General features: G+C 39.8%; 1 protein-coding gene across 1 annotated transcript in view; it reads right to left on the bottom strand.

Moving 5' to 3' along the window:
• Positions 1-25,808, bottom strand: part of TAF4B (TATA-box binding protein associated factor 4b) — a 127,470-nt gene that overhangs the window by 89,489 nt on the left and 12,173 nt on the right. Inside the window, exons 2-6 of the mRNA XM_032799054.2 lie at positions 14,795-14,943; positions 11,694-11,801; positions 5,888-6,055; positions 5,664-5,786; positions 3,921-4,010 (exon numbers count right to left, since the gene is read on the bottom strand). Coding sequence (XP_032654945.1) covers positions 3,921-4,010; positions 5,664-5,786; positions 5,888-6,055; positions 11,694-11,801; positions 14,795-14,943 — 638 coding nt within the window. The remainder of the gene's footprint in view (positions 1-3,920; positions 4,011-5,663; positions 5,787-5,887; positions 6,056-11,693; positions 11,802-14,794; positions 14,944-25,808) is intronic.

The raw sequence follows: 25,808 nt of genomic DNA, 5'->3' as shown, positions 1-25,808 counted from the left end.
TATTAGGGGTATGGAATGGTTGCTGTACGAGGAGAGATTAATAAGACGGGGACTTCTCAGCTTGGAAGATAGACAACTAAGGGGGCATATGATAGAGGTCTATAAAATCATGACTGATGTGAAGAAAGTAAACAAGGAAGTGTTATTTACTCTCTCTCATTACACAAGAACTAGGGGCCACCAAACGAAATTAATAGGCAGCAGGTTTAAAAACAAACAAAAAGTATTTTTTCACACAAACAGTCACCCTGTGGAACTAGATAAATTCATAGAAGATAGGTCCATCAATGGCTATTAGCCAGGATGGGCAGGGATGGGTGACAGGAGATGGATCACTTGATTACCTGTTCTGTTCTTTCCCTCTGGGGCACCTGGCATTGCTACTGTTGGAAGACAAGATACTGGGCTAGATGGCCCTTTGGTCTGACCCAGTATGGCCATTCTTATGGTCTTATGATCCAAAAGACCTAAACAGTTTTCTTCATTGATTAAACTCTGCCATAATTCTTAAAACAAAGTGAATCTAATATTAATAGCTATAGAAAGACACTCCCATCTTTCAGTCCATATAGTTTTAAAAAGCTCCGTAAAACTTGTACAAGTCAAAGTTACATAATACTGAGATTAGAGACACTACAGCTGTGGACTTCTTGAAGACTTGAGCTGAAAAAGTATAGTTAGCCTACATGCCAGATGCACTGTGGGTGGATATGGTAAAGTTAAAGTTGTTTGGATAATTAGTTACATCTTTAAAAGTGAGTTAAGAATTTTCTGACTTTCCAACGTATGGAACATACAACATTTAAAAAAAATTCCATTTTTTTCCATGCTTGAGCCCACATCCAGGGTAGTTAAATACTGGAATAAATTGCCTAGGGAGGTTGTGGAATCTCCATCTCTGGAGATATTTAAGGAGTAGGTTAGATAAATGTCTATCAGGGATGGTCTATACTGTATTTGGTCCTGCCATGAGGGCAGGGGACTGGACTCGATGACCTCTCGAGGTCCCTTCCAGTCCTAGAGTCTATGAATCTATAGGCTACAGTTTATGCAGCAACACCCATCCACCATGACTGATTTGAGAATGAACCATTGCCTTAGCCAGTGTTGCTATCCGTACTGAACAGTAAAACAGGTTAGCAATGAAGACATTTTTGTACGTTACTCATTTAAGAGTGATGGCATACTTTACACTTTTTTTGTGATCTCTTTCTAAACTAATTTAAAAGCTTAGATTTGTATCTAAAAAGCACAAAAAAGGTAACAGCTGAAATAAATGAGATAAACTGAAAATAGCCTGTATCCATATAAAAGTTTACTGCATTTGAACAGGAATGTTAAGAACTGCTTTAGATTATGCCAATTCACATTCTGCTGAGTACTTCTCACCAAAACAAGTTTTATTCAGCATTGTGTTAGCTAGCTGTGATGAAGTTCAGGGTTTCATCTACATGATTAAGCCTGGTCTGTACTGGTTGCAAAGCCATGGTTGGCAAGTCAGCCAACTCACTTCTTGACAGCATTCAAACAAAGAAAAGTTTTGTAGCATAGATCAGCCTATATGCAATTAACAATGAAGTGCACGTTTCAGTTATTATGCTATGTTCATTTCATAAGATGTGAAGTGAGAATTTATATACAGTAGAACCTCAGTTACTAACTGACCAGTCAACCACACACCTCATAGGACCAGAAGTACTCAATCAGGCAGCAGCAGAGACCAAAAAACCAAATATAGTACAGTACTGTGTTAAAAGTAAACTATTAAAAAAATAAAGGGAAAGGAGCATTTTTCTTCTGCATAGTAAAGTTTCAAAGCTGTACTAAGTCAACGTTCAGTTGTAAACTTTTGAAAGAACCACCAAGTTTTGTTCAGCGTTACGAACAACCTCCATTCCTGAGGTGTTCATAACTCTGAGGTTCTACTTTAAGAGGAAACTGTTCTAAAAAGAGTAATAGAGATGAAGTAATAGCATATTTTACGGTAATGGGACAAGCTACAACCCCACACTGCAAATCCATTGCAGAAAGCCTTGATTCTGCCTAAATCCCTTTGCAAAAGTTATAAAAAAAAAATCAAGAAAAAATGGGAATGACAGATTTTATTACTGAGAACTCACAAATGCCAAGTTTTGCATTAAGCATTGTAGAGTACAGTGGCACTGACGGACTCCAGGCTGAAACAGATGTAAGCTTACTGACAAGGAGTTTGAGGGTTGCCATTGAAAAATATGTATTGGCTCAATATTTGACAAATTACCAGCAGCCAAAGTACTACAATATGCAGGACAAACAGATAGCAATCCTCACATTCCCTCTAACCCAGTTCTGCCACTTCACTATTATCCCCTAGGTTTTGAGGTCTTTGCTCTGTACTATACTAGGTGGGGAGGTACATTTCTGTGAAGTCTCATGCACACAACAGATTTGGACCTATGTGCCTCTGTGTATAGCTGTACACAGAGATACATAACTGCTTTCATGAGTAGTGCAGGTGTTCACTGGATTTAGTACTTAAGTCAGATCTTTGCCTGATAATAGAATGAACCCTTTGGGAGAACATGATTCACTGCTAATAAAAAAGTTAGCAATTGGGCTTCAATCAAATTGGCTGAATGGGGTTATAGTTGTCCTGGACTTTTTTTCAGGGTTGTAGTACCCTAGTTGGGCAGTTCCTGGTGCAATTTAAGTAAAAACCATTTTTTTTTTTCAATAGTTTAACTATGGATAGCACCTAAAGCTAGGCAGTACTTTTATTATATTATGAAAGCACCTTTATTCTTTTTCCATCAGAAATAATTACACAGCTTTTTCAGTTCTACAACAAACTGATTACAACTTTCACTATGTTTGATAGGGTATTAAGTTTCAGAACAGCTGCAAAAGGATTCTCCAAGAATTAGAGCCAAGTATAATAAGAACAGATTCTAGAATTGTATCAGCGAAAGCATAAATTCTGGGAAGATCTAAGTTATTTCTGTAAGAAGGGGGTATGTTTTATATAGGTCAGCTTTCTTGGCTACAAGTATTGTTGCACTCCCTGGAAACGATCTGCAAGCACTTTGATAAGTGAACTGAAAGGTTGTATATTTTCGTTGTGGCTTCTTTAAAACAAAACCCATGTCTTTCATTGAAATTCGATTCTGCAGCTTATTTACTTTACTGATACTCATATATAGAGATCCCTCTACCTGACAGCAGTAAAATAGTGGGAGTTGTGCGCAGGGACAAAAGTAGCTTATTCTTTCTATAGCAGCAAAGTCACAGCTATTTCATAAAGACTCAAGCACTAGCCCTCCAGCCCCTACACATAAGATGGCAACTTAAAAAAAAGTTTTATAAGCAAATATTGTTCTATAATTATCACTTTAGATTAACAGTGAAAGAATTTTACAATCCATCTGATCTGTAACCATTTGTGCTCAGTTTCTTTTGCATTTCTCTCTGCTCAGACAATGAAACAAACACAAGTAATTGACTTCATTTCACCATCAGGTTCTTCGCACTGCAATGCATTTCAAGCCTTACAATTGAATATCAGACAACTAACTTTTTATTAGAACTGTTTAATTTTTGAAAGCTCTCTATTGATCTTAGGTTTTATAAAACAAAAACAAACAAAAAAAACACTAAGTACAAGTGTAAGTTTTGGACCAAACACTAAAAGTTAGTTGGGTCACTGGAGGAAAAAGAGTTTATAGTTTGTGACGTTGAAAATGGGATGTAACCACCAAAAGAAAGGGATTAGTCAGGAAGTGGTTGACAGAGACAATATCATAGTATATTTCCTGCTATGTTTTTCTAAAGTTTGATTTGAGGGTGTTTTGCAATATGGGTTTGAAATTAGCTCCTAATATTGTATGACAAACCTATTTTAAAAAGTGTATACTATAAACTTCAGAACCACCACACAAACTTACCTTGAGGAAAGGAACTAGATATGGTTGCGGTGAAGACTTGAGTTCAACATACAACTTTTTTGTAAATTCTTCTGGTTCAATTTTTGCTTCCTAAAGTGAACAAGGAAAGCTTTTTATATGAAGTTGATCCAACCATAAATAGGAGTAATATCAAATTCTCCCTAAAAAGACATAGCATCCTGATTCATTGGAATTCCAAGGCAAGGGAGTTATTGAATTCCCAAATGCTTTTATTCATTTGATGTTTTTAAACCTAACTGAAGTTATAATATTATAAATTAAAATACTGTATTTATTCTCTGAACAGTTATATAACAGCAATAATGGCTCAAGCACCCATTACAAGCAGGCAGCAAGTGCTTTCTAAGAGAAATGTTACTTACAAATATGTTGACCCCTCTGATTACCATCAGTGTTGTGCAAAATTACTGTTAATATAATTTTGTATTTTCTGTAAAATAAGGTAATTTATCTATACATGGATCAAGGTGGACTCAACTTCTAAGGTCTTACAAAGCACAATTCAAAAGATAATTCAATAATTATATGTAATTCTCCTGTAAAACATACATTGTATGAAAGTAGGGTACTTAGAGGCCCCTTATAAAAACACAATACAAAAAATAAACCTTATAATGTTCAGTTATACATTCTGCAGAGGCCAATAGCATTTGAAAGTGGACAGCCAACTAACCAAATGACAATTTTAGTATTTAGATCTTTTCATTCCATTCTGCGCTTGTTTTGTCTCACTGAGCTTGAGGGTAGATAGGGCCCTACCAAATTCATGGCCATGAAAAACATCAGACTGAAATCTGGTATTTTGAGTGCTTTTACCCTATACTATATAGATTTCACAGGGGAGACGAGCATTTCTCAAATTGATGGTCCTGACTCAAAAGGGAGTTGCAGAGGGATTGCAAGAGTTTTTTTTTTTTTGAGGGGGGAGGGGTCTGCAGTATTGCCACCCTTACTTCTACGCTGCTGCAGGCAATGGCATTGCCTTCAGAGCTGGGCAGCCAGAGAGCAGGTGGTTGCTGGCAGATTTAAATAGCTGAAATCATGAAATTTACAATTTCTAAAATCCTATGACTGTGAAATTGACCAAATTGGACGAGTAATTTGGTAGGGCCCTAGGCATAGATCAATGAAAACCGGGCCAGGTACTGCCACCAAAGGAGGCATGTAGTCTCTAAAGCAGGACCACAAGAGAAGAGCAAAAATGAGCAACTGAAAATCAAAAAAAGTCACAGAAGAGGAGAGAAAATTAAAGACAATGCAACTGACAGAGTAGAGAACTAGAGGACACAGAGGAGGAGCTATCCATCCACAAGTCAATTGTGAGGAGACGTCTATCAGGGAAAACTCGAGACCAGTTGAGTTCAACCCTCAATCCCACATACTAGAACCATCAGATTACCTTGTGCACTGAATAGGATAAAGGTTCTGTGTAGAAAAAATAGCATGTGATCATCTAATTAAAACCTGAATCATCATTTATATGCACGAAGGGGCTAAATTAAGGTTGCCAGAATTCAGGTTTCCTATGTATTTCTTAGCTTTAGCATGCTTGACTTGACAACCTAAGTAACGTTTATGAATTTTTAATGCATAATTAGAAAAAACGTAGAGTAGTGATGGTGGAGGAGAGGGAGAATAAGCTAACTTTGCAAAGTGCTTTCCATATATAATGCCTTGAGTATTAAATACTGATACAAGATTGAGTTAAAAAAAGTGTCTTACCAATAGATGTTGTACCAGATTCTTCACATTCTGTCCCATTTCTGGGGCTTGAGGTCCACTAGATGCCAGCTTTATTAATGTTGCAAGAAAATTCTTGCATTTCTTCACATTCTCTAGCATTTCCTGGTTGTGGAAGTCAAGGAAAGACTTAGTGAGACACTGCACTGACTTCGAATCTCAGCAGCTTAGATAAAGTGATATTTTAAATTACTTGTTTGCCTTACCGTGGAAGTGTTGGGATGTGCTACTGTTGTGCCCTCTCCTTTGACAGAGATTGCCTTTTGGGAGACAGATTGTGCAGGAGGTCCTGTAACTGTAAGCTTTACAGGTGTTCCAGTACCTGGAGGTTTTACAGCAGTAACTGTCGTAACACTGTTAGTTGCACCTGCTGGCTGAAAAAAGATAGGAACACTTGTTTAACTGATACCTTCCCAACCTCATGAACATACCATATACTCCTAAAGTGTAAGTAGTATTTTTCCCTAAGTCACCAAGTCAAACCATATCAGGACATAAAAATATATCAAAAACACATATGCCTCAGACATTAAACTTGCAACCATAATCATTAAATGTTATGTGCTTTATGTAACTGCAATGTAATCTTAGCCAAAACAGAGAAGAAAAATCACAGCCCTGTTTCTCCAATCAATATTGGAGAAGAAGGTCAGTCTTAGCTTGTAGCTTGTGAGTGCTCCAGAATAAAAAAACAGGGTAATCAACAATTTTGAATGAGCTGATGCTGCAAATGTATAAAGCTTACACTACACAGTCTAGGATACAACAGTCTAGGACTGGGCTGGGGCAGCAGATGCCATTCTGAAAGACTGACTAGCAAAAACTAAAACAATACAATTGCCAGCTTTTACTTAATAGCTTAGAACTTAACACTTGCTGCTATGTTAAAAATAGAATTCAGCTCACTCACCTACAGTTGGTCTTTGCTCTACAGTGGCATACAGGGACTAAAGCAGTAAAAACTAATCTTTCAGTGAAATAAGCAGGCATGACTGGATACATACCAAGTACAGACCTGTTGAGTAAGGAGGTGCTATATTGGCTCTGTTTTAAGAGGGCACTTTTCAGAATCAGAAAGCACTAACATTTAAATTTATGACAAATGTGATCACTCTTTCATTTCCTTTTCTCATTTCTTTGCTGCAAGTGGGCATGCCTCCAGGTAGTTGCCAAGCATCACAAGCTGATCCACCTGATATGGAAGAGGCAAGCAGTTTCAAGAAAGCATGCCAGCTTAGCTTCCTGCTGCTGGTACACTGTAACAGCTCTCTGCAGGATCTTTGCCACCACTGTCTCTTCCAAGGATGCAGCTCAACAGATCTATGGCCATAGGGAGGCCAACTGTGCAAGAGAATCCCAGAAACAGATGGACGGGAAGAGGACTGACAGGAACAGAGTACAGAACTATCAAGTTGCAATGTTTTGGGTTTAAAAAAAAGTTGCTTCGGAGCTACTCTCTTGTGAGTTCTGATACATTTATAGGTCAAGACAAGATCAGTGTTCTATAAGCTGAAGAGAGGGGGTCAGGAAGTCTACTTTCCCCTTCCTTAGAAAAACTGATATACTGGAATAAGATTTTATCACCTGCCTCTCAATCTTCTCCACTACTCTGACATGATATTTGTTTAGTCCAAGTAATGGAGAAATTCACATAAATGATAGATCTTGTATTGGTAGCATCTATCCTGCATATTTGGTAAAAGTTTGTATGGGGAGCAGTTGCTGTCTTGAAATGACAGTACCCCAGCATGATGCTAATTAGATAGTCAACTTTGTGATCCCTTCTGGGGACAATGAGACAAACAGCCTGCACCACCTGAAACAGGGAGGGTGCATGGGATTTGAGGTTTAAGAAAAAAAGAGCTGAAACATCAAAGAATAAGAACAATACTACTGTAGACTGGATGGAATACTGAGTTGGTAATATTTATTGCAGAATATGTTGTGCCAATTTTACACACTATTGACTACAGTAGTTTTAGTGCAGAAAAAGCTAAATTAAACTAGCTTAACATTGTATCTCTCCATATTAACCTTTTATTGCTGCTGGCCCCATTTTTTTTTTTTTTTAAACACTTCCTGACTATGGTCTTCTGACATTGTCGATACCATTGCTAGCAAGCTGATTTTTTTGGATTGGTTAATTGATACAACCTAGCTACAGAACAAGCCTCTTAAGCTCCCTTCTTTCCTTTCTCAAAGACAGTTCAAGACAAGCTTAGATGCTCCACTGGCTGCTCCGTGGCCAGGAGCAGGAGGGGGGAAATGGTCCTCATGTATTCAGGATTTCTGAGAGGGCAGGATGATTTGCTCTTTAGCGAAGTGGTGTTTAGACTTTGGTCCTTTAAAAAACTGGAAGTCTATAAGGCTTCTTCTGTATAAGGCCTGGTGTATGCTACGCATTTAAACCAAATTTAGCAGCGTTAAACCAATTTGACCCTGCACCTCTCCACACAACGAAGCCCTTTATATCGATAAAAAAGGCTCTTAAAACCGATTTCTGTACCCTCCCCGACGAAGGGAGTAGCGCTGAAATTGATATTGCCATGTTGGATTAGGGTTAGTGTGGACACAATTCGACGGTATTGGCCTCCAAGCAGTATCCCACAGTGCACCATTGTGACCGCTCTGGAAAGCGATATGAACTCGGATGCACTGGCCAGATAGACAGGAAAAGCCCCGCGAACTTCTGAATTGCATTTCCTGTTTGCCTAGCATGAAGCTCTGATCATCACGGGTGGCCATGCAGTCCCAAATCCAAAAAGAGCTCCAGCAAGGACCGTATGGGAGATAATGGATCTGATTGCTGCATGGGGAGACAAATCTGTTCTATCAGAGCTCCGAGACAGAAGACGAAATGCCAAAGCATTTGAAAAAATCTCCAGGCTACGATAAACAGAGGCCACAGCAGGGACTCAGCACAGTGCTGCATGACAAGCGTAACGGAAAGCCAAAGAATCAAATGGACGCTCGTGGAGGGAGGGAGAGGGTACTGAGGACTCCAACTATCCCACAATCCCCAGCAGTTTCCGAAAAGCATTTGCATTCTTGGCTGAGCTCCCAATGCCTGAAGGGTCAAAAACATTTTCCCCGGGTGTTTCAGGGTGTATGTATTCAATTTACACCCTTCCACCGCCCCACAAAAGAAAAGGGAAAAAATCGTTTCTTGCCTTTTTTCAATGTCACCCTATGTCTACTGCATGCTGCTGGTAGACAGGGTGCTGTAGCGCTGAACACCAGCATCCCCTTCCCAGATGGTGCAAAGTGATGGTATCCATCGTCCTCATCAGCCCATGAGTGCTCCTGGCTGGCCTCGGTGAGGTCGGCTGGGGGCACCTGGGTAAAAATGGGAATGACTCCCGGTCATTCCCAGCAGATGGTACAGGCGGCTTGGTAACCGTCCTCATCATAGCAGCTGGAGGCTGAGCTCCATCAGCACCCCCCCCTTCATATCTAAAGAAGATTCTGTATTCCCTGGACTATCGTAGCAGCTGGAGGCTGCCTCCCTCATTTTATCTCACTAGAAAGTCAGTGTTTCTTATTCCTGCATTCTTTATTACTTCATCACACAAATTAGGGGACACTGCCACAGTAGCCCAGGAGGGTTGGGGGAGGAGGGAAGCAATGGGTGGGGTTGTTGTAGGGGCACCCCCTAGAATGGCATGCAGCTCAACATTTCTGCAGGATCTCTGGGGCTCTGACCTGGAGCAGCTGTGGTCTCTGGTTCTCTAGTACACTTGCCCCATATTCTAGGCAGGACTGACTATTTTTAGACAAAACAAAGAAGGGAATGACCCGAGGAGTCATTTCCATTTTTGTCCATGCGTCCTGGCCGACCTCAGCGAGGCCAGCCAGGAGCACCAATGACAGCAGCAGATGGTATAAAAGGATTGATAACCGTCATCGCCAATTTCCAAAAGCAAATGATGTAAAAATGACTGATAACCATCATCTCATTGCCAATTTACAATGGCAGACGGTGCAATAGGGATTGTAAATGTCTCTGCTACCTTGCAAAAGCAAATGAATGCTGCTGTGTAGCACTGCAGTACCGCGTCTGTCAGCAGCATTCAGTACACATATGGTGACAGTGACAAAAGGCAAAACAGGCTCCATGGTTGCCATGCTATGGCGTCTGCCAGGGCAATCCAGGGAAAAAGGGTGCAAAATGATTGTCTGCCATTGCTTTCACGGAGGAAGGATTGAGTGACAACATTTACCCAGAATCACCAGCGACACTGTTTTTGCATTGGGATCTCAACCCAGAATTTCAATGGGCGGGGGAGACTGCGGGAACTATGTGATAGCTACCCACAGTGCAACGCTCCAGAAAATCAACGCTAGCCTCGGTACATGGATGCACACCGCCAAATTAATGTGCTTAGTGTGGCCACGTGCACTCTACTTTACACAATCTGTTTTAAAAAACTGGTTTCTGTAAAATTGGAATAATCACGTAGAGACCCTAAGACAAAGCACCTATCATTCTTCAGACAGTGATCCTTCTTGTCTAGTCAGACTCACAGGATGACCAGGAGTTTTTTTGTTGTTTTTTTTTTAAAACCATATACCTTTAAGCATCGCTTTGTAAAAGACCGCTATGTGTCCTCTTTTCAGGTATTTCTTATAAAAAACCTAAAACTTTAACGGGCTAACACCAAACTGAACAGAAGAGAAATGCAAACTGCAAAAGGATGGCAGAATTAAAACAGTGTGTAACAAAGGGAGATTTGTTATCAAATATAAAGCCACAGAATTAAATACAGAGATGGAGGACTGGGCTGCAAGGACTAAAATGAGCAGCATCACCCATAAGATTAAACAGATTTATCTTCACCCATCTCCCTACTGCTAGCCTAGTATTTTCCTACATCCAGAAGTGGTGTAGGATCTGAAGTGGAGAGGTCCATGAGAGGACCTGTGCCTAAAGACATCACCAGCATATGAAGACGTTTACAAATACCTGTACTTAGACCAAACTGAAGAACAAACAGCAATGCATAACACCCATATCTGTTCCTGATGGACGCAAGATTTACATTCTTCCCTATGCATATAAATAAAACACGAAATTTAAAAATGAAGTGACTGCTATATTTCTCTCCTCACCCCCTTTGCTTCCTCCTCATTGCAGGGGGTGAAGACTCTCCCCCTTACCCTTTCTTTATGATGTCAGAAGATGATCTGTTGCCAATATATGTGGGCATCTGAAGACAGCAGGAGGACAGCTTTAGAAGTCAGCTTGTTAATTACTGCTGTGGGCTAGGAAGTCCCTTTTCTAATGACCGCCAAGTCAAGAACTCACAGCCAGCGAGCGATCTGACAGCCCAAGTCCCTTCATGCTGTCTTTTCGTCATGGGAAAGAGAACATAGTTAACATGTCAGACTTCCCCCAGGCCAACTTCTCCACCCTAGCTTCCTTGCCATCAAGAAGAAAGGAATAGATAGTATTTTAGTTCAGAAAGGATTAGTTTATTATTACACAGTGTTTATCCAGTATTTTGCTCCCTAAGAACAGATAGGTAGCCCTGTACAGAAAGCTAGACAAAGGATTCTTTTCAAAAAGAAAGCATACCCAGAGACAATACTGCTGTGGATAGTGAAATACTACACTGAGACAGCTGTCTCTATCCCAACATTCAGATAGCAAGTGTATTTAAAAAAATATAGCTATGGAATTTAAAGTCAGATTGTACATACAAGCAACTGCCAATCTGTACACAATCACATGGTGTTATTGTAGCCATGTTGGTCCCAGGATATTAGAGACAAGGTGGGTGAGGGAATATCTTATTGGATGAACTGCTATTGATAAGTGACGTAAGCTTTCAAGCTTACACAAAGCTCTGTGATATTACCTCACCCATCTTGTCTCTCTAATCTAGATGATTGGCTCTCCTGAGCTGTTTGGGCAGCCTTGTAACATTATACATTTTAAACATACAGTGTTCATTTTTATCTTAAAAACATTAAAGAACTCAATGCCAGCTTTAAAAAAAGCTAAAGACATACCTGTACTATAGCAGGTCTTTGATCAGTAGATACAACTGAATTTGTTGCTTGAGTTACTGTTTTCACAGGAGTTGCTACTACTTTTTTTAGTAAATGGGTGCCAGTGTTCTTTAAAATGAAAAGACAGAATATTCTAAGATACAAGAGGCATACAACAGTAGTTAGGCTAATTAATAGTGTTACAAACATTTACCTAAATTAGTACTCATTCTTGCTCAATGCAAAGCATTTTTAAAAAGGCATTAATTTAATCCAACAATTTAAAAATGAATTTGGGAAGGAGTAAACAAACTTACTTAACTACCAATGTCGTAACAAGGTAAGCAGATACAATACAGTAAACAAAACAGTTTGGGCAAGTTTGCTGATTAGTACAGAAGTAGTCAAACAGTGACCATGTCATGGAGAATCACTCAGGTTACTCATCATTTTGGTATGTCCAGATGCGTGTGGTTCATACATTAAGGCTAAAACTATGTATTTTCAGATATATAATAGAATCACAAATGTAGGGTTGGGAGGAGTCACTAGTCCAGTCCCATGTGCTGAGGCAGGATGAAGTATATCTAGACCATCGACGAGAGCTGTTTGTCTAACCTATTCCTAAAAACCTCCAGCAACATGAGTGCAACACCCTCCCTTGGAAGCCTATACCTGTGCTTAATTATCCTGATAGTTAAAAAGCTTTTCCTAATATCTAACCTAAACCTTCCTTGCTGCAGATTAAACCCATTACTTCTTGACCCACCTTCAACGGACATGGAGAACAACTGACCACAGTCCTCTTTATAACAGCCTTATCTGTCTTCTTAAGAATAAACATGCCCAGTTTTTGAAACATTTCCTCAGAGGTCAGGTTTTCTACATCCTCTTTCATTGTTGTTGCTCTCCTCTGGACTCTCCCAGTTTGTCTACATTTTTCCTGAAGTGCGGCACCCAAAGCTGTACACAATAGTCCAGCTGAAGCATCACTAGTGCCAGAGTGGGACAGTTACCTCTCATGTCTTACATGATACTGCTGTTGACACATCCCAAAATATCAGCCTTTCATAATTGCATCATGTTGGTTTATATATGCAATTTGTGATCCACTATAACCCCCAGACTTTTTTAGCAGCACTACCTCCTAGCTAGCTATTTCCCCATTTTGTAGTTGTGCATTTGATTTTTCCTTCCTAAATGTAGTCCTTTTCACTTGTCTTTATTGAATTTCATCCTGTGGTTTCAGACCAGTACTCCAGTTTGTCAAGGTCATTTTGAATTCTAATCCCATCCTCCACAGTGCTTGCAACCTCTCCTAGTTAGACATCATCTGCAAATTTCATAAGCACATTTTCCACTACATCATTCAAGTCATTAAAGAAAATATTGATTAGTACCTGACACATAAGGGACTCTACTCCATACATCCCCCCACTTTGACAGTAAATCATTGATAGCTACTCTGAGTATACGGTCTTGCAACCAGCTGTGCACACCCCGTATAGTAATTTCATCTAGTCCATACTTCCCTAGGTTGCATAGGAGACTGTCATGTGCGACTGTGTCAAACACCCTCCTAAAAATCAAGATATATCACATCCACAGCTTCCCCCCTTAACCACTAAACTAATAACTAATAGCTCCGTCCAAGGAGGATGCATAAAGATAGGCCTCCAAGTTCAGCACTTTTGAAATTCAGGGTACTTACCTAGGTGATTAAATATGGATTTTAAGTCTTAGAAAAACAGTTTTATCAACGAATCAAGAGGTTTTGTTTTTTTCAAACCACACGCAAACCTTGTATCATTTACTTTTTTTATTTTATTCGTTTTAGATAGCGAAAGGTGCATCTTCTCCAATTTGAAGGCACTGCCACAATAACTTAGCTGCAAATACTGCAAGGAAATGTTAAAATCAAAATATAACTACTTAGCACATATATAGTGCTTTCAAAGGCAAGTGCTACATAAACATTAAAAGTTGTGTTTTTTTTAATTCCAGGGTTGGGTTTTTGTTGTTCTTTGTTTTGAAGACATATGAAGTGTGCCTAGAAGACCCAACAATGCCCTTCTATTTGTATTGTGGTAACACCTACAGGCGCCATTGTGCTAGGCACCCTACAGATACAACAAGATGGCGGCCCTCTGCCAGAGAGTTTACCAGCTAACTAGGAGGAACATGCAGCAGATCAGGGAGGAGCATATAAACTAGTAACTGCACAACTAGTAATTTCAAAACAGTTTTGTTTTCAAAATCAGCATTTGAGCCAATTACAGCTGCCACTACACTGGTTAAAAGGCACCGTGTGTGAGAACAGCAAGACTGAAACCCACTTTTAGAGATTTGCTACCTATGCTATAAAAATAATTACTTTAGGAGGTTTCACAGGATTTCATTGGAAGGGTTTTCAAGTTCAATACTAATTTAAGTAATGTCTATTGAAAGGAAAAGGAAGCTAATACCAATGCTAGTTTAGTTACAATTAAACATCAAAGTGTTTTAAAATTTTGTTATAAAAGTCTTCTCTCATCACGTGTGCTATGCAATCCAGAGCAAAGTAGCAGAGTATGTTTTAAATAGGCTTTGCACAGATTTTTATTTTTAATTTCAACAGAATTGATGTTTAAATCTTTTCATTAATCAATTTAAATTTTCACAGTTGCATGAAATTATGGGGTAGATGAGTCAGACAATAAGGTGTCAGGAAGTTATTTAATGACAGATTACAAAATAGAAAGCTTTATAAACTTAAGACAGTCATCACCACATCAAAATATACAAAATAAATAATTCTTAAATCAAACTCTAAAATTTGAGCAGCATTTTTTACTTTGCCTATCTGTAAATTCTGATTATTATTGATGGAAATATTTTAGTCAGTTTGTGCATGTATGGTGAAACTGATGTCTACTGATAAAAAACTAAACTGGCCAAACCTAGTTTTTAAAGTATGAAAGCAAAATACACAGTGACATACAATCTAATGAAAAACTAAGACTTTCAAACAACGTTTAATGAATCTTCTACAAGGTTTGCAAATATTAAGTTATAAATACATCACATTAAGAAACATAATAGGTACAGCTATTGCAAAATCAAGTTGCTTGAAGAAGTTTTACCTGTACAGTACATATCCTGACCGAAGGTGTGCTGGTAGGTATTGATGGTCTTGCACCCGTGTTATTTTGTGTCTGACTCTGTGCTCGAGCTATTGCTTGTTGAGATACTAACATTAGTTGACCATTGTTACTTCTGATGAGAACTGTACCTGTTGGCAAGAAAAAGGAACAGACTGTTAAGAGGAATTACTGCACTGAAGAGTACCTAAGGAATTTTTAAAAATTATATTACATGCAAAGAACTGAGGTAATGTAATATCAATATCCCCGCAATGTGACAAGGGTGAGGAAATGCAAGGGCTAAGGTTCGAAGAGCAGTCTTATCTTGCCTGTCTTGCACTTTATTTATACTTCATGACAACAAAATTATTTAACTATTACAGTCACACACAGCAACATTAAACAAATAGCAATACTGAGCCACACGTTTAATATACCACATATTACATTTTGATTTTAATTATACACAATTGGATTTTTGCTTTTCCAATTATATGTGTTTTTGTTTGCTTGGGGTTTTTTTTTTATTAGATTTATTAGAAAGCAATTGTCGCTCCCAGTAAGAGCCAGCCATTGGCTGAAGAGCTCTTTAAAATAGGTTTCAAATTTTTTAAACCAATATAAGAGATTTTATTTAGACATTTAGGATAAAGACATCCTGCTTTCTTTGCCCCTTTCCTGTGTTTGAATTGTCTTTTTTCCTATACGTTTCCTTCACTGTAGCAACTCCCAATATCCAAAACTTTTTCTTAAAAAGCATGTTAAAATTTTACTCAAGGTATCTTTAATAACCAAGCTTTCCATAGCAGTGAAAGATCAGTAAGCATATGAAACAATTCCACCAAGCATTCTGCAAGTCTACATTTGTTACATAATACAAACCAATCTCAACTTGATACTTTTTGCTTGAGGTACTTCACACTCTTTAGCCTCTGTACTTTTAAACAAGATCGTAGTTCAAGTTTGCTACTCTACAGTTGGATTTCTCCTATTCCATGCTCAAGGTATCTCACATAATTTAATACACTGAATGGTTTTAAAAGTTATCCAATCTAATATCAGTTCTCAGGATGTGCAAACCACGAAACAACTGACAGCTATTCCACATACAAGGAGGAAGTTTACACAACAACCAGGAAGTGTAATTTGCAACACAGGTAGACATGCGTGTTAGTGCCTCAATACAGCAGCGTGGCTGTGACAACTTTTGGATGGTGACTGAGGTTAGCCACTCAAGTACAATCCTGCCAGACCCCCACATATGTACTCAGGATGTCCCAGCGTGGATAGACATATATACGCTAGCTCTCCTCGAGCCAGCACCTGAAGATAAGTGTGCCCGCTGAGTCTCAAGCTAGCCACCTAGCTGCTTTGCAGACATACCCATAATGAGGCATGCAATGTTAACAGACTAGTTATCTTTCAGCAGACTGGAGCCGGTTGGTCTTCAAGTGTTTGTAGGAGCAGGGTCTTATGCACATGCCTAACATCACTTACATGACCAGTCCCATTGACTTCAATTGGACTACTCACATGAGTAATGTTAAGCAAATGCACATGTGTCTGCAGGACTGGGGCCCAAGTGTGGTGTTCACTAATGATGTAATAGGCATTAGTTACGTTATTTATACACAAGTTTCCATGAGAAGGAAAAATATCTGATAAGCAGTCAGTCAATTACAATAAATCATTCTGCTGGTATTAAAGATATCCAAGTAAACAGATGAAATTCACTGTTGCTGCATATATTCACTTTGGTATATTGACATTTGGAAGACATTAAAGGGACATTGTCAGATCAGTTTTGGCCCACACTTAAAACTCCATATTACAAAATCTAAAGAAATTGAGATGGATTTTTTTTGTTGTTGTTCTAACATTCTTTTAACATTCCAGAGGAAACGAGGCCTTTGGTTTCTTTAAACAAAAGATTTGCCTATCATGTCTGCAACCTTAACTTAGGTCAACTTACCCCAGTAGTTAAGATAAGCCCAAAGTTACACTACTCCAGCTGCATGAATAATGTAGCTGGAGTCTACATAGCTTAGGTCAACTTACCCCAGTGTCTTCACTGTGCTGAGTCAACAGGAAACACTCTCCAGTCAACTTCCCTCACCCTTCTTGAAGAGCTGGAGTAATGGAGTTGACCAGAGTGCTCTGCCATCGCTTTATCAGGTCTTCACTAGATAGATACCTGTTGCATCGACTGCAGCAGCACCGATATCATAGTGGAGACCAGCCCTTTGTGCAATGCCAGAAGAGTATAAGAGGTGACACAGACTATACCTACAATAGCACTTTTGTCAGTACAAATTATGACGCTCTGAGGGATGTTTTTTCACACTCAAGTGACATAAGTTACACCGACAGAAGGGCCAGTGTGCACAGCGCTGTCAGCAGGAAATGTTCTCCCGCTGACATAGATTTCACTGTTCATGGAGATGGGTTTATTACGTTGATGGGAGAGCTCTCCAGTCAGCATAGCACCGCTATATGAATGATCTTACATCAGCACAGCTGTACTGGTACAGCTGTGCCACTATAAGATTGCTAGTGTGGACACTGCCTTAGTCTCATATGCTTCTCTCAGGAAGGACAGCTAAAGATAAATACCAGTCAAAATTTTAGTGTTTAAGTTTAATAAATTTGGGTATTCTGTCACATAAGTAAATGAACTTTTAAAATGTGCTCTTTAACTCATGTAAATTGCCAGAAATAACTTAGCTCAGTTTATTACAGATTTTTGTCAATACTTTTAGCAGGTTAATATAATCAGGACTTAAACTCAAACACAATGTATGGGAGAGTTCACTCATCACCAAGTTACCTAAATTCACTACTGGGCTGTCTAGTTCGACTTGGCTTAAGTGACAGTAATTCCCACCAAAAGTGCACAACCAAGGGAAATTCTTAAAGTGCAATCCATAACCAGATCTTTCTTTAAAATGCAAAGCTTGCAAAAGCCATTATATATTGGATCATGACATGATACTGGGGAACTTTTAACCATCTGTGAGGAAGATTAAAATATTAAATGCCTTTCTATACAGTAAAAGCTAAGGTCTCGTCTACATGGGGCACTCAGGAAAGTAAACATGAATTAAGTAAAGGTCTTAAGTGCTTTAGTTACAGTACCTTGAGAGCATCTACATAGGGATTTTTTCAGAAGTAAATTGGCCTTAGCTCACTATCACTTAATCCAAGAATCTGCACAGGGGTTTAAATGCACTTAACTTCACACTTTTAGGCCATGTTTACACTAGCAAGCTTACAGCAGCACAGCTGTACCGATACAGCTGCACCTCTAAGATCGCTCATGTAGCCGCTTTATGCCGATGAGAGAGAGCTCTCCCATCGACATAACAAAACCACCTAAATGAGCAGCAGAAGCTAGGATGGCAGGAGAACATCTCCTGCCGACATAGCACTGTGCATACGAGCACTTACAGTGCTCAGGGAGGTAGGTAAAAAACACCCCCCCGAGCACCATAAGTTTTGTTGGCATATGGGGAAGTGTAGACATGCCTTTAGTTTTAACTTTCCTGAAGTTTGTCTACACCACAGATGCTACAACAGATGCTACAGATGCTGCTTTAGTGCCCTAGTGTAGAAGCTTTTGCATCAATAGAAGGGGTTTTTCCATTGATGTGATTAGTTCACCTCACTATGAAGCAGTTGCTAGGTCGATAGAACAATTATTCTGTGAGCCTGTCTCTACACATGGGCTTGGGTTAACCTACCCACAGTACTCAGGCATGAAATTTTTCACAGGCCCTAGTGACATAGCTAGGTCAATTTAATTTTTAAGTACAGAACAGGCCTGAGTGTCACTGTGTAGCTTTAGTTATCACATTTACACTTGTGTTGTCAAAGAAAATAGTCACTCTTAGAATATTATTTTGAATACTATTTAAACAAAATGATTTCTTTAAAAACACTTTTCCTTGCCACAAGAGCCTAAGACCCAATACTGAGAAAATGAAAAAGCAGTCTGCTACAAAATAAATCATTCAGAGTTCCTCCAGTGAAGTGTCAATTTGACCCCATTGTTCTAATAAAACAGGAATTACTACAGCAGAACTTTCAAAGGAAGAGCATTTAAATTTATTCCAGTAGGAGAGCTTCATTTTTGTTAGTTAAAAGTTTGTTGCCAACTCTGTTAATATTCACTTTTCAAGATCTGATTGAGATACGGAAGAAGGCAAAGATTTTTAAAAAGACGTTCAGATCTCAGACCAATAAGCGAACATGTCTAGATATAATAGCAAATATACTTATTGTAAAGCATTAAAGTCACTTCCTTCCTCCTTCACTTACATAACCTTACCAAGATTTGGACTTTGCACCCACAATAGAGTGTGGAACATTTCTGAGTAAAATAGAACTGATTTCCATTGACTAGTGAAGACGACATATGAGAAAACAGCTAAATGTTTACCTTGATTGAAAGAGTGAGTTGGGAAGGAGAAATGTGGGATGGAATTTTCAGAGACACCTAAGAAAGTTAGGGGCTGAAGTACAAATGAAAGTTAGTAGGGTTTGGTCCCTTAACTCCTTTGAAAATCCCAGCTATGATTATTTTCTCAGAGTCCTCAGGCTGTAAACACTCAAATGAGTAAGGAATCACTTAAGGCATTACAAACAGGGTATTAATACGGTTGAATGTTAACAAAAACAAAGGACAATTTACCCAATATATGGTCTACAAATACTGAGGCCTGTTCTGCTACGAAGAAAAGTAAAAAGTAAGTGAAAGCCCTGATCACTTATACTGTTTAAAACTATACTGGATAAAGCAGAACATGCTAAGATATCTGAAAGGGAAAGGAAATTAACTCAAAAGCTGCAAATTACATCTGAAAGAGACCTAGCCTTTATATGATTTGAATAAAAGTTTTGAAGCTGTGGGGCTGTATGGTTTCCTACACAACACAGGTTACGGTTTACATTTTGTCTTTAAGGACACTGCTGGCTAAGTAACACATTTATCAGGGCTTGAACAGATGCTTACTATGGATGCTGATACCGAAGATGGGAAAGGCTAGCACAGCAGGCCCCAAACCAACATATTAGTGAGAAGCTCAATAGGGATGCTGCAATTCAGACTGCACTCTCTCTGTATATGCTTGTCAGATACCAGAATGGTGCCAAACACAGAAAAAGTAAATAAATGTAAAACTTCCAAGGAAGAGCCCATTATTCTACTCCCACTATGACCTGACTTTGGGGAAGGGAGTTCTCAATTACTCCCCTCCTAGATAGCCTTTTAGGGGTCCTCCCCACTTGTGAATAGCTCCTGTGTTTGCAGCTGCTACTGCTTAGTTTTACTCTGCTGCTTAGGAAAACTAACAGTTTCCCTACAACCCAGCTGTGAAATGGACCTATCGTGTTCATTTCACTAGCAGCAGTGGCCAGATTATGAGGAGAGACTGGGATGTAACCAGCATTAGGCCTGGTCTACACTGGGGATCAGCCCCAATTACAGCCATTAGTTTAGCTGCCCTAACGGAGCTGCCTAGCATAGGCTAGCAAAACTGCTATAGACTGTGAGGTGCATCCATGCAGCTTACCAGTTTCAAGTAGGTATAAAATGCACTGATGAACACTGTTGCTTATACTAGCTTTGACTGTCTACACTAGAGTTCTGCACCCAAGCTGGCCACTGAGTGACTGACTATCCGGCATAGGCAGAGACAAGATGAGAGGGTGGATAAGGGAGGTCCTCAAGGTAGGGTGCAGCAAGTCAACCAAGCTAATTTTATACTTTAGAACACCTTACAGTAATGGATGTACGTTAAGGATTAATGATGTCTCCAGCGCAGATCCTCTTTTTAGGCACATACTAAGTGCTAAAGTTGCTAATGTTTGGACAGTAAGATAGGTTTCATGTACTGCCTTATCACACTGGTGTCTCTCCTGGCCTTGGACTCTGGACGTTCAGATTAAAAAAAACGTAGTAAAAATAGGAGTGCTATGTTCACAGTGCAGTAAGCCCAGGGTCTGAATTGAGGCTCAAGCCTAATCACCCTTCCATCTAAACACACAAATTGTGCTAATCCTGGGCTTGGATCCAGGATCTCAGGACCCCACAGTTTGGAGGGTCCAAGCCTGAGACAAGCCAGGACCCAGGGTTCAAGCTCTATTGTTTTGCAGTGTAGTCACAGCCTCACTGAACTTGTGCTTTGGAATCTGCCAGAAGTGTTCCACAATCCCATGGGATGACATTCTTTGTCCTCCGGACAGACAAGTTTGGTGGGTGGTCAAACTTTCTCACATTGCACCATGAATAAAGGACTGGAGCGGCCACCTTTTGGGAAAGCACTAGGAAGTCTGGGATATAGGTGGTTACACTCGGGCTCGCATAATGTAGCCCCAGGTTGGGACCCAAAATTCAACAATTCCTAGCCTGGGGTTATAAATGAGTATAAGTGCTCAAGTCCTCTAGATTAACAATGCTCTGCTAATCTGAGTTCTACTAACCCTGGATTTACATTGCAGGGTAGACATCCCTGAATTGCACATGGCCAGGAGGTTGAATTTCTTGTTTGGAATAATCCTTCTCTGACCTTCAAACTGGATAACTAGTGAGACTGTCATCCAATGTACTCTACTTGGCTCTTCATCTGAAGTCCATGGAGAATTAAGCTGATGCTAAATGGCAGCTCCCATTTAGTTAATTGGAAAGATAATTATATCAGATGCCCCACAGTCTGCACTGACTAACCTTTACTTTTGGGGTTCAGTTAGTGATACGGTTTTGCACAGGTGCCATCTTCCATTTGTTCCAGGGGGTGCTCAGCTCCAGGCCCCCACCCCACTTCATCCCATCCCCGACATGCCTTTCTGCCCCACTCCTGACCCCATCCCTTCCCACTCCCTCCCCTCAATCATGCCCTGCCCCACTCTTCCCCCTCCCTCTCAGCACCTCCTGCATGCTGCAAAACAGTTGATTGCAGAGGGTGGGAGGCGCTGGGAGGGGAGGTGGAGGAGGTGACTGCTGTAGCCACTGGCAGGCAGGAGGTGCTCTGGGGGGAGCCTGGCACCCACTAATTCCCCCTCCATCTGCGCTCCAGCCCTGGAGCACCCACAGAGTCTGTGCCTGTGATTTTGACATCTGACACCTAAATGATGTGGATCCTGACTACCTTATGATAACATGACAACTGAGTAAATGATAACAATGCTCTCCATCACAGCCTCATTAACCTCCCTGGTGATGGGTAATTTCATTCTCTTCTCCAAGTCTTCAAATTTTTACACTTATATTGTCCAAACATGGTGTAATAGTGATGGCTTTAGTATAGAAGACCTTGCCCTGAATTAATGCTTGCTCAAGTGGTTCATCTCTATTTACTTATAAAGTCCTTTGTAAGGGCTTGTCCACAAGGGGACTGTTGTGAATATTGGGCCTAAAAAATAGACCCCTATTGAAAGCTCAAATGTAAAAAAGTGAGCAAAATGTTACAATAAACTACAATTCTTCTCTACTTGGAATTTAACCATGAAAAACAGGTTGAGAACACTTTCAGTAAAGGAATATTACAAACAAGTGTAAGAACTAGACGAAGAAGCTGGATTAGTTCAAACAAAAAGAACCTGCTGATCTGAGTCAGTTACTGTTAAAATTGTGCTTGGTTAAAACAGAAGATGTGGCACCAGACGCTTAATAGTCCAAAACTGGTGTGATGGATATTACGTTTAATTTGTGGACAAAACATTGAGGGGGGATGAACTATGCTGCCCATTTCCACCACCCCTCTTTTGTGATTTCTTGGAGAGACTTTGGGAAAATTGTCCCCTCTCATTTCCTCCCCTACCACTCCTGTCCTACCTTGCATCCCAGCTTGTCTCATCTCACCTTCCCTGACCCCAAGATAGGAGGAGGAGACCAGACTGAGACTGTCTTCCAGGAGAAAGGCCAGCGAGCTGGCCTTGCTCATGTTTAAGAAACTGTCACCTCTGAGAGTGAATATCATCATGACACCCTGTCCTCAGCCCAGCAGTGGAGATACCTAATTGCTAGCATTGCAGAGGCACACAAGATCCTGTTTTCCCTGCCTTCCATGTTGTTACTTTCTTCCCCACTCTTTTACTTCCAATCCTCTTGGCTTTTCTCCAAACCATAAAATCAGTTGCATTGCATCAGCATAGTGAGATGAGATGACCACAGCCCTGCCCTCTCTAATAAGAAAAGACCCAATCAGATGTCCCTGACTGGAAAAGTGATCCAAGGTTCCAAGCAACAGGTGCCATGGTCAGTCTGCCAGCCAAAGCATCCATTTGTGACCAGCCTGCCATCCAGCATTCCAAAGACATCAATAAAAGCCGTATTTCCTCCACCTTGTCTGTTACATAAAGAGTATTCATTTCTCCTGTTTCTATCAGGACTGAAAGTAAAATTAACCCTTTCCTTTTCATCGAGAGGTTGATGTGAAAATAAGAGACACTAATATTTTGCTCCCAAAGAGAGACAGTCTTCAAAGGTTTGTTTTGCATAATCACTCAACCATAGTTTCAGTAAAAAGGCTTGTTTTAATTTTGTATTCTTATGTTTAGTCAATAAACTTTCAACTGTAGAATGAATGGATTTTAGTGTTTGCCAAATAACTGAGTAAAACCAAGGGCTCTGTTTAAAAATAACTCCAAATCTATATCACTGTTCAATGTTCAGATTTTATAAACACCTCTAATTTGTACTAATTAGTTCAAATTAAGTCACCAGTCAACGCTCTATATACAGGCTTGTCTATATGGGGAAAGTGACCAGAATAAGCTATTTCACCATAGTTCCGTATTTGGCATTCAGTGTAAATAAGAACACTTCATTATGGAACAATTTTCCCATGAAGAAAAGTCCTTAGGCTTTGTCTAGACTAGGATTTAAAAGCATAATGTTAGATTAAACTGAGCGAAGTGACTCAGTCAGCATCGTCAAAAATCCTGGTCAAGACAAAGCAGTTGTGTAGTAGCACATGGGCTTCCTTAGGGCTTGTCTACACTGGCAATTTACAGCACTACAACTTTCTCGCTCAGGGGTGTGAAAACACATCCCCCCCAAGCACAGCAAGTTTCAGCACTCTAAAGCGCCAGTGTAGACAGTGCACCAGCAATGGGAGCTACACCCTTCATGGAGGAGGGTTTGGGGTTTTTGTTTTTGTTTTTTTTTTTAACACGAGCGCTGGAAGAGCTGTGCCGCAACCACACAAGGCACGTTAAAGTGCTGCCGTGGCAGTGTTTTAGTATTGCCAGTATAGACTGCCCTTAAGCTTTCACTTGACAAAGCTCTTAGCTTATGGCAAAGTAAAATTGCTTTATCCTGCCCAGGGTCTCTGAAGATGCTAACTAGAGCTATGTAACTAACACTTTATAGAGTGCTGGGGAGAATCAAGTTCCTCTCCTGACATTCAAGAACTTTGAGACACTTTTTTTGTTCTATCCATTGTAACATGAAAGCTATACAAATAGAGATCTGTCCTGGGGCTAGGGGGAGCATTACAGTATCTATACAGCAGTGTAGCTATATATAGTGCTGTATGCTGTGTGAATGTGCCACACAGTTGACTTGCTATTCAAAGCAATTAAATTAAAGCGGGCATAAACTCCGCTGTGTATTGCTCGGTCTAAAGAAGAACAGGGTGTGGCATGTGAATTACATGCTTAATGGAGCAGCAGTTTCTTTGAATGTGAAGACGTGGCAACTTTACTTACCAGCAGACAGCTCAGTCAATAGTAATCTAACAGCAGTTCAAGGAGCCTGACTCCCTCAGCAGCAACTAAAGTCCCAGGAGTACTTGGGCTCAGGTGAATAAATCTCACACAATTGACTGAGCATAAATGGTCCAGATAGTATTACTTGAGACTTCAATTATTCAGCTTTCAAGCCAGCAAATCTATCAAGGTTCTACAAGAGCAAAGAGTCGGGATGCAGAAGTGCTGACGAAAAGCTGTCTGAGCTGTTCAAAGGCTTGGCTGCAGAGGAGCAGTCAAAATAGTTTTGGTAGCAGTCTTCAAATAGTGTCTGCCCAGAGAGAAGTGAAAAGTTAGGCCCAAACACCCTTCACCTTTCTGCAGTATCGAACAGGCAAATCTGAACCAAAGCAGTCATTTTCTTCAAGAGGAATTTTCATATTATAATGTGGCTTAGTCAATTTCAAGTGTCAGTGGAAACACAATGCCATCAGTTAAGGTTCGACTGGTAACACCAATTACACTGATTCTTGCTAGATTTTAAATGATTAAGACAGACTAAACTGTTAGGCTCTGAGCTGCCATATTTCTTTGTCTCTAACGTGAAACACCTTATCGGTTATGAACAGAGACTACCTCAGTAAGTTAGTGTTGCTTAAAAACTGAACAATTACCCTCTTTTCTGATGATAAACGTAAGACTTCTGTGAAATTTGGGTATAAACATGTCCCTAAATAGTAATAATGAAAATTCATATGCAATCTAGGCAAACTATCACCACTTCATAAGCAAAGTGAAAATTTAATGCCCAGATGAAAAACTAATACCACCACAGTTATTTAGGGGCCTAATTCTGCTAGCTGTACTCACACTGAATAGTACATCATAATCTTGGGCACCTCTAAGTATGATTGTTTCCATATGTGCTTTTGGCCCCACTTGTTTCTTTGAAATTTGCTAGAAGTCTGGCCTCTTATGTAGCATAGACTATAGAACTTTCCCAATTTTTTTTTTTTCTGAAAATGAGCTAGGAATTAAACATCTAATCTTGGTGTAAGAATCACCCGTAATAGAAAATCCACCATGATTCTTGATAAGTTATTCCAATAATTAATTGGCCTCACTGGTAAAATTTTACCCTGTATTTCCAGTTTACCCATATTTGACTTTCAGCCACTGATTACATTATACCTTTCTCTGCTAGACTGAAGAGCTCACTATCAAATATTAGTTACTTACAAATTGTAATCAAACTGGGAACAATGTCACCTCTTAATCTCCAAGATAAAAAATTGAACTCCTTGAGTTTATTGCCATATGGCACGTT

The sequence above is a fragment of the Chelonoidis abingdonii genome, chromosome 2 (assembly GCF_003597395.2).
Source record: "Chelonoidis abingdonii isolate Lonesome George chromosome 2, CheloAbing_2.0, whole genome shotgun sequence".
NCBI lineage: Eukaryota > Metazoa > Chordata > Testudines > Testudinidae > Chelonoidis > Chelonoidis abingdonii.
Note: the sequence above shows the minus strand (reverse complement) of the source record. Positions and strands in the feature narration are given on the sequence as shown.